At 40.9% G+C, this 10,122-nt stretch overlaps 1 protein-coding gene across 1 annotated transcript; it reads left to right on the top strand.

The window, feature by feature from the left end:
- The first annotated feature begins 1,252 nt into the window (after positions 1-1,252).
- Positions 1,253-6,507, top strand: LOC117058960 (vomeronasal type-2 receptor 26-like). Its single transcript, XM_033170386.1, has 4 exons — positions 1,253-2,053; positions 2,967-3,197; positions 3,921-4,047; positions 5,606-6,507. The coding sequence occupies exons 1-4, from the start codon at positions 1,253-1,255 to the stop codon at positions 6,505-6,507; spliced, it is 2,061 nt and encodes a 686-aa protein (XP_033026277.1).
- Positions 6,508-10,122: the final 3,615 nt, after the last annotated feature.

Below are 10,122 nucleotides of genomic sequence, written 5' to 3' on the forward strand. Positions count from 1 at the left end.
GGCGCTGTGGTCTAAACCACAGAGCCTAGGGCTTGCTGATCAGAAGGTCGGCAGTTTGAATCCCCATGACGGGGTGAGCTCCTGTTGCTCGGTCCCTGCTCCTGCCAACCCAGCAGTTCGAAAGCATGAAGTGCAAGTAGATAAATAGATACCGCTCTGGCAGGAAGGTAAACAGCATTTCCGTGCACTGCTCTGGTTCGCCAGAAACAGCCAGTGTGGTGTAGTGGTTAAGAGTGGTATACTCGTAATCTGGGGAACTGGGTCCGTGTCTCCACTCCTCCACATGCAGCTGCTGGGTGGACCATGGGCTAGTCACACTTCTTTTAAGTCTCTCAGCCCCACTCACCTCACAGAGTGTTTGTTGTGGGGGAGGAAGGGAAAGGAGAATGTTAGCCGCTTTGAGACTCCTTCGGGTAGTGAAAAGCGGGATATCAAATCCAAACTACTCCTCCTCCTCCTCCTCCTCTTCTTCTTCTTCTTCTTCTTCTTCTTCTTCTTCTTCTTCTTCTTCTTCTTCGTCATGCTGGCCACATGACCCAGAAGCTGTCTGTGGACAAACGCCTGCTCCCTCAGCCTATAGACTGAGATGAGCACTGCAACCCCAGAGTCGTCCGCGACTGAACCTAATGGTTAGGGGTACCTTTACCTTTACCTTGTTAATAAATGGATTACCATTTTCAAATCTTTCATTAAAAGAATTGCATAATCAAAGAGCATAAACAATAAGTCTATTCATAATTCATAACTTATTGGCTGGAGCAACTCAGCCAGATTGCTGGTGGGGTATAATTAATAAAATTCTTCTTCTTCTGTTGTTTGTTTTTCCAGAAATAGGTTTATATTTCTAAATACTGATTTGTAACAAATAGCAGTCCTGCTCATGGATGCTTTAATTGAGATTCCTGCATTGCAGGAGGTTAAACTAGATGATCCCTGGGGTACCTTCCAAATCTATATGATTCTATGAATAAACATAGTGGAATGCAACGTTCCTGAATGGATACGTCCAAGAAGGAAAATCCCCCCAAAATTGTACTGCATGCCAATAAATTGAGAAAAACTATCCAGAAGAGTTTTTGACTTTAAATCTTTCCAAAGCTACAAAGTCTTTCACCAAATATTTGTTTTCTAGTCATGCACATGGATGGCAACTAAGTTTTCTCTATTAAATGTGGATATTACTTTATAGCTCACTTATGGCTCATTTGCTCTGGAGGACAAGCAGATGACACAGTTTCAATCATTTTACCTCATGGTCCCAAATGAATCCCATCAGTACAGCGGGATTGTCCACTTGCTTCGACATTTTGGATGGACATGGGTAGGCCTATTTGCTGCAGATGATGATAGTGGAGAACAATTCTTACAGACCCTGGAAGCATTGTTTTCCCAGCATGGAATCTGTTCAGCATTCACACTAAGGCTTCCAGCGCAAGCCCACTGGGATGACCTTGATGGAATTATAAATATATTCTCAAGTATTCATATATTTTTCAAAGATTATGGAACCAATGTATGCATCATAAATGGAGAATCCTTGACTTTAGCATGGCTGAGAGCATGTATAATTCTGCAAAACCCAGGAAATGTAGACATGCCATCATTTGTAAAAGTGTGGATTATGACTACTCAGATTGATTTCTTAGCAACAGGCATTCAAAGAAACTGGGGTTTTCAGCTCTTCCAAGGCGCCATTTCTTTCACCATTCACACAAAAGAGCTTCCAGAATTTGAGGAATTTATTCAGAGCATAAAACCTGGCTGGAACAAGGAAGATGGTTTCCTCAAGGATTTCTGGGCGCAAGCATTTGACTGTTCATTTCCAGATGACAACATGACAGTGCAAGACAATGGGACGTGTAGTGGAGATGAGAGGATAGATAGCCTTCCTAGGCAATTGTTTGAAATGGACATGACTGGCCACAGTTACAGTATCTATAATGCTGTCTATGCCGTTGCTCATGCTCTGCATGCAATTTACTCAACTAGATCCAAGCACAGAGCAATGGTGGGTAGCAGAAGATTTGACCTTCAAGATATCCAGCCTTGGCAGGTAATGGCTCTTCTTTTAAACATGCTTATTACATAGCAAAAATGCTACAAGATGAATCAATAATCAATGATAGCAGTACCTCAAGGACTCCCTGTTCCCATATAAACCAACTTGGACTCTGCATTCATCCTCTGAGGTCCTTCTTCATGTGCCTCCTCTATGTGAAGTTTGGAGGGTGGCAACGTGAGAACAGGCCTTTTCTGCAGTGGCTCCTCATTTGCGGAATGCTCTCCGCAGGGGGAAAAAAATCTAATAAACAACAACAACAATTTATTTATAACTGGTGGGATGAAATTGTGAGGCTATTCATTTGCAAAGTTTGATTTGTCCTATAATTAGATTCTGTCACTGCATAAATACATTTTCTCGGGCCACACCCACACATGTAAATAACATTTAAAGAGCAGCTCCTTCACCTGAATCAGAGATATCAGCAGGATAGAGGGCTCACCATAAATTTCAAAATCTTTCCTGTGTGCTCATAGCACTCAAGGCTGGCACTCCAATGGACAGTTAGCCTGGAAGGGGGGAATGGAACTTCTATAGACCACATTGATCCCTGTTCACTGAACTTTAATGAGGGCTGATGTAGGAGAGATGAGCTCCCTCCACTTAGGTTTCTGTAATACAGGACAGGTGAACTTTTTCTTCCACAATGGCTAAGGAAAAATTTAATTTGGACTGATCAAGTTGACCCAACCACAGACTGTGGGAAAGACAACCAGAAACTATATTCTTAAGGATAAGATAAGAACAGAAAATGGATATAACTGCTCTTTGCCTGACTTGGCTTCTAAAATTTCCAATGCCATATTTTCCACTACCCAAGAGCACACTTTTAAGTTCAAAACAATGTATCCACCCCTTTCTCATTTGTTTCAAAACCCTTTATTTCTTTTGCTCTTTCAATTAGCTCCATTTGATTCTTAAGAGCATTTCATTCAACAACTCGGCTGCAGAAACGATGTCCTTTAACGGGAAGAAGGAAATGGGTGGTGGATTTGAAATAATGAACATGATCATATTCCCAAACACATCCTTCCAGAGAGTGAAAGTTGGAAGAATGGAGGATCTCAATGCTCTTAAAGGAAATGGATTCATCCTTAATGAAGATATAATTGTGTGGCACAGAGGTTTCAAACAGGTGGGGATTATTTAGGGTATTATTGGGAGCTGCTCTCTTCTCTAGATCTCTTTACTGGTAGATCTCTGGGAAGTTTTGGTAGTTCGCGGTTGATCTCCAGAAAAGAAGATGACCTGACCCCTCCCCCCAGTTTTTTTTATTATTCTGTGAGTCTCTTAGGAGTTGGCTGTCCTTGCTCTAGATCATTAGTCTTCTATTGGCAGGTCAGCTGATTAGTCATTCTCTAAACAAAGGTGAGTCACAACAGCAGCACTATGATGCTACAAAAGTATGGTAGATATTAAAAAATGGGAGCCAGATTACACGTGTGCGACAAAGGTGGGTCCTGAATCTAAAAAAGTTGAAAACTACTGCTCTAGATGAATCATTCAGGTGAGTGTAGAAGAAGAGAAGAAGAGTTTGGATTTGATATCCTGCTTTATCACTACCCGAAGGAGTCTCAAAGTGGCTAACATTCTCCTTTCCCTTCCTCCCCCACAACAAACACTCTGTGAGGTGAGTGGGGCTGAGAGACTTCAAAGAAGTGTGACTAGCCCAAGGTCACCCAGCAGCTGCATGTGGAGGAGCGGAGACCCGAACACGGTTCACCAGATTATGAGTCTACCACTCTTAACCACTACACCACACTGGCTCTCACACTGGTGTAAACCATCAATGGATGTATGGATGGCTTTACAGACAGAATGTGTATTTATAATTATCCAACCCCCTTTTTCTGGATAGATGCAGCCTGTCTCTGTGTGTAATGAACATTGCCACCCTGGTCAACAGAAGAAAAAGAAGGAAGGAGGGAAATTTTGCTGTTATGATTGTGTGCCATGCCCAGAAGGGAAGATTTCAAAACAGAATGGTAGGTGATGTAGAAATCTACTTTTCCCATCCCCCAAGTGTAATTTGGATTTTATGCCCTCTAACCAGTGATAAATTGCCCGCAACATGTATGTAACCACTGGCCAAGTGGTCATACTGTTATGAAATGTAACTCACGACAGCACACCAAGCCTATAGAATATCACATGGCTGGAACAGGAAAATGGGTATTTTCTATCATTGACCAAACACTGTGGGATCCCCTTATGTCATATATATCCCTCCCCAAACCCACCACTTAGGAATAAGAGGGTAGTGTATTTAAAATCTCTTTTGCTTGGTAAATGTTCTCTCTGCTTGCTTTGGTTCCCATTTGCCTTATAGGATTCCCCGGTCTGGGAAGCCAGTGCCTCAGACTTCTAACTAGTTATTTGCCTTCCACCATATAAACACTAATATTGCTTGTTTTCCTTTTTATTTTTTTATTGATTTTACAAAATAAATTTCACTTTTGCCACATTTAAGTTTTAACATCAAACAAGATTTTTCCGAATCTTAGCACTCCTCTCCTCCCCTCCGTGGTTCCTTTATATGTCTAAATCAACGGTATATTATGGTTCTTCCACATTATGGTCCTCCAAGATATCCAAAGTCTCTGAAACGTTGAAAGAGTTACTGAAAGCCTGCTAAAGAACTCAAATGATGACAATGCTTTTTTGTTGGTTTTTTTTTTAAATACAATTTATATTTGTCCCATTCCCTATTGAAGGTTTGATCCTCCTGATTTCTGATTTTCCAACGCTGGGCAAGCAGCAGTCTTGCAGCTGTAGTTGCATACATGAAAAGTCTTCTCAAATCTTTCGGTATATCTGCACCTATAATTCCTAGGAGGAAGGCTTCTGGTCTTTTAACAAATGTTATTTTAAACATTTTTAAAAGATCATTATATATCATTTCCCAGAATTCCTTTATCTTTTCACCATCCCACCACATATGATAAAAGGTGTCTTCTTTTTCCTTACATTTCCAACATACATTTGAGTTAGTCCTATACATTTTTGCTTACTTAGTTACTGAATGTTAAGTGCCAACAGTACATCTTCTTCAGGTAATTTTCTTTCAGCATATAACATGTTGTAAATTTTAAGCCATCTTTCCATAGTTTTTCCTATGCTGCCAACTAGACAAAATATTTCTAGCTGACTTTCTCACAGCCTGGGTAGCTTCGCCAACTATGAGAAGTGGTTTGATTAAACAAATATCTGTTAATAACTATATGTTTGAAATATTTGTTTCAGTAATCATGCTTGCATATTTTTCATGTCTTGCCATGTGTTCATACCTCCTAATCGTATCCTGCCTAACAACTCCTTAGCTCTCAAACAAGCTACACTTTAACTCGCCCTTGAGAACTCATTTCTCTATAACTGTCACACACATCTCAAACACTTCACCCTCAGCCAGTCAGTTGGATAAAGAGACTATTAAATTCATTTTTATATGACCACCTACAGAAACAAATGTGTTTCAGGCAACATAATACTTCTCCAAATTAAACATGGATTCACGCTGAAATTGAACCTTTTTGTATTTTTCAGATATGGTTGACTGCTTCAAATGCCCAGAAGATCAATATCCAAACAATTACAGAGATGGCTGTATCCTCAAATCTAGAAACTTCCTTTCTTATGAGGAACCTTTAGGGATCAGTTTAGCCTCAGTTGCCCTAGCCTTTTCCCTAATCACAGCTTTGGTACTAGGAACTTTTATTAAGCACAAAGATACTCCCATTGTCAAAGCCAACAACCGAGGCCTCACCTACACTCTCCTCGTCTCCCTCCTGCTCTGCTTCCTCTCTTCTTTGCTGTTCCTTGGACAACCTGGAAAAGTGACCTGCCTTCTCCGTCAACCCACTTTTGGCATCATCTTCTCAGTGGCTGTTTCTTGTGTGTTGGCCAAAACCATCACCGTGGTTCTTGTTTTCTTAGCCACAAAGCCAGGCTCCAGGTTGATGAAGTGGGTGGGCAAAGGATTGGGTCAAGTCATCGTCCTTTCATGTTCCCTGATTCAAGCAAGTATTTGTATTGGGTGGCTGGGAACCTCTCCCCCATTCCCTGATTTAGACATGCACTCGGTAGCTGGAGAAATCATTGTACAATGTAATGAAGGGTCAGTTGCCATGTTTTATTGTGTCCTGGGCTATATGGGCTTCTTAGCCATCATCAGTTTCATTGTGGCTTTTTTAGCCCGGAAGTTACCTGATAGTTTTAATGAGGCCAAATTCATTACCTTCAGCATACTTGCATTTTGCAGTGTTTGGTTGTCCTTTGTTCCAACATACCTGAGCTCAAGAGGTAAACAGATGGTTGCTGTGGAGATCTTCTCCATCTTGGCCTCCAGTGCTGGGTTACTGGGTTGCATATTTTCCCCTAAATACTACATCATTGTGTTCAGGCCAGAGTTGAACAGCAGAGACCAACTAATTAGGACAAAGAATTAAATAAACTGTCTCCAATTAATTTAGCTAGTAGGGGTAAGGTTGTTATACCAGTGTTTTTCAACCACTGTTCCGCGGCACACTAGTGTGCCGCGATATGTTGCCTGGTGTGCCATGGGAAAAATTGAAAAATCACTTTATATATAGTCAATATAGGCACAGAGTTAATTTTTTTAACATTTTCTAATGGTGGTGTGCCTCGTGATTTTTTTCATGAAGTGTGCCTTTGCCCAAAAAAAGGTTGAAAAACACTGTGTTATACAACAAAACCAATTATAGATCATTGTTTATCTACATGTCTCCCCATCAATTTTCTTTTGCTCCTCCATTTACCCATCAACCCTTATTACCTACTGACATATTTAGCTAATTGTTGACACAGCAGGGTCCTATGATTGAAATTTAAATGTACAAAATAATGATGCACTTTAGTGTTTTATGTTACAGGAACCCTGTTTACAATATATTATACCGGTATATTATAAGATGATTAATATAATATGCCTTTTACACCTGAAGGAGCATCTCCACCTCTGTCATATAGCCTTCACAGTGAGGTCCAGTTCTGAGAGCATTTTTGCAGTTCCTTCATTGCAAAAAATGAAGTCAAGCAGAGGGCCTTCTCAGTAGTGGTGCACACCCTGTGGAACACCCTTTCATCAGATTTCAAAGATATAAGCAATTATGTGATTGACTATAAATATCTGAAGGCAGCCCTGTATTGGGAGGCTTTTAATGTATGAAGAATCATAATACACACACACACAGACACACACGTATATATTCTGTTGGAAGCTGCCCAGAGTGTCTGGGGCAACACAATCAGATGGGTGGAGTACACGTAATAAAATAATAATAATAATAATAATAATAATAATAATAATAATAATAATAATAATGGTGGAATGTTGCTATAGAGCAGGGATAGGCCACCTAAGGCCTGGGGCCAGATATGGCCCATTTGGCTTCTCAATCCAGCCCATGGACGATCCGGGAATCAGCGTGTTTTTACATGAGTAGAATGTGTCCTTTCATTTAAAACACATCTCTGGGTTATTTGTGGGGCATAGGAATTCATTCTCTCTCTCTCTCTCTCTCACACACACACACACACACACACACACACACACTCTCTCTCTCTCTCTCTCTCTCTCTCTCTCTCTCTCTCTCTCACACACACACACACACACCACTGCCACCAAAAAAATACAGTATGGCCCACAACATGGCCTGATCCACAGCATGAATAATGGTAGGGAATGTCTGTGCAGCTGGGTCATGGAGACCAGGACCTCTGTAATAATTTTGAAAGCAACATTTCCTTCTTATGACTCACACAAGTGAGCAAAGCCAAACAGCAAAGGGGAACTTTATCCCCTGCTCTTTCTATCCCATCCCCAAATATGGTAGTCATGACCCACATACACAGCTGCCACGCATTCTTATCCTCCTAATTTTTCTCAATAAATTCTGCTGGCATTCAGTGATTTCTTCCTCCACTTTACCGCTTGCCAGTGGTGGTCTAGTAAGGACATTGTGACTGAACTCTGTCACATTATGCTTCCTCTATCACTGGCTAATACCAGAGAGGTTTGGAGCACTATGGCCAAATCGCCTCTGTAAATTATTGGTTGGGCTCTGACCCAGAACACCCTTAAAGAAAGGATAAGAACAGAAGAATAATTTTTTGGATCAGCCAGCACCCCATCCGTTCCACCATGTTTTTTCTTACAGTGGTTAATTAGGTTAATTAGGTGCCTATAGGGGAGCTTGCAAACACCACTCCTGCCATTTCCAACAACTAGTACAGTCATACATTGATCTCAAACAAATTGGCTGCTGAACAATCAAAACCTGGATGTAAGTGTTACGGCTTTCAAATAATTTTTGGAAGCCAAACGTCTGGTGCAGCTTCAGAAGCCGCACTTTGGAATGTTTTGGAAGTCGAACGGACTTATGGCATGGATTCTGTTCGACTTCCAAGGCACGACTGTATTCAGTGGACACAGAGCAGAGCAAACATGGCTAATAGCTATTGATGATCTTATCATCTGTGCATTGGTCCAATCATCTTTTAAAGTAATCCAAGTGATCATCTCTGCCTCTTTTGGGTTTGAATACCATAGCTGAACTATATACTCTTTGAATAAATACTTATACCCAAGAGACAAACAGAATAAACTCCTGTCATTTTGTGCTGAAGTAGTGCAAACACAATACTATCTTCCCAGCTTCACATTCTCACATGGAAAAGAAGATACTTCCTGCACTAATTTGTGATGGAATGACAAACTTCTTAAATTTCCCAGGGCCCGGATTTTTTTTAAAAAAAGTCACCAGCAAGGGTTTTTTCAAGTTTAATCATGTTACCCTCCCCTAACAAAACAACAACAACAACAACCTTTATTTCACCACCTGTGACCCTTGGGGTGTTGCACACACATTTCCAACGTAGCCCAGCCAGCATAACCAATAGTCCATCAATGAGAATGGAATAGACAGTTCAATAACACCGGAAAGGCCACTCCTGCCTCAGGCCCCCACTTTCCTGTTGGTATTTGCTCACCCTATAAATCATTCCTTGATCCACCATGGGGTAGAACTGGTAGGACTGGGGGTTGGAGAAGAACCAACATGTTTGCTATTAAAAGCTCAGTGCTACAGATATAATTAATTCACCCTGCAATTATCCATTTATTCGTATGGTGAAAACTCCAGGGCTTTCTTTCAAGCATGAACTTGCCACCAATAAACTAAAAGTTGTCATAAATAATTATCTGTGCCACTGGAAGCCTGAAGCTGGCAGGGCTCTATCAATTTCATTGCTGACTGTCTGCATGATTAGTTAAGGCTTCAAATCAGAGTGTTGGCCATCTCTGTGAGTATTTGAAACTCTCTGGATGCTGAAAGTAAGCCTGGGGAGTTTCCTTTCACGAAGTGAATATGCAGTTTGTTCAACATACTTAAGCCAGAATGTTGTTGTAGACAAGGCATAGGAGAGTGTGAAATAAAATCAAAATTTTGTTGCCATGATGTTGTGGCTAATGGTGCTTCTGTTCCTGTTGCCTGAAAATGCATGCAAAATAGATATTGTGAAGTGCCCTGCAATTGATCCCTTCCCTATTCCACATGAGTGGTACCAGCCAGGTGGCCTCCTCATCGGTGGAATGACTTCCCAGATCATTTACACTTCTGATGAACTATTATTCCTGGAACACCCATCTCAGAAGCTGTTTGAGATTTCAGAGTATGTGAATATTCTTGAGATGGCTATTAGGTTTTAAAAAATAGGACAACCATGAAAGCTTGTGCTAGGGTTGAACAAATGTGTTTAAAAAATGTAAACGTGTGAAAAAAATTGCAAAGGTTTGAACAGTGGTACCTTGGTTTACAACCATACTCCATTCCAGAGGTCCATTTGTAAACCAAAACAGGTTGTAACCCAAGGTGTGCTTTTGCCAATGGGGCCTCCCCCCCAAAATTGTTCGTAATCCAAAAAAGAAAAGATAAAAGGGTTGTAATCCAAAAAAAAGGTTGCAAACCAGGACACGCACTTCTGGGTTTGATGTGTTTGTAATCCAAAATGTATGCAAAGCAAGATGTATGCAAACCAAGGTA

The sequence above is a fragment of the Lacerta agilis genome, chromosome 14 (genome assembly GCF_009819535.1).
Source record: "Lacerta agilis isolate rLacAgi1 chromosome 14, rLacAgi1.pri, whole genome shotgun sequence".
NCBI lineage: Eukaryota > Metazoa > Chordata > Lepidosauria > Squamata > Lacertidae > Lacerta > Lacerta agilis.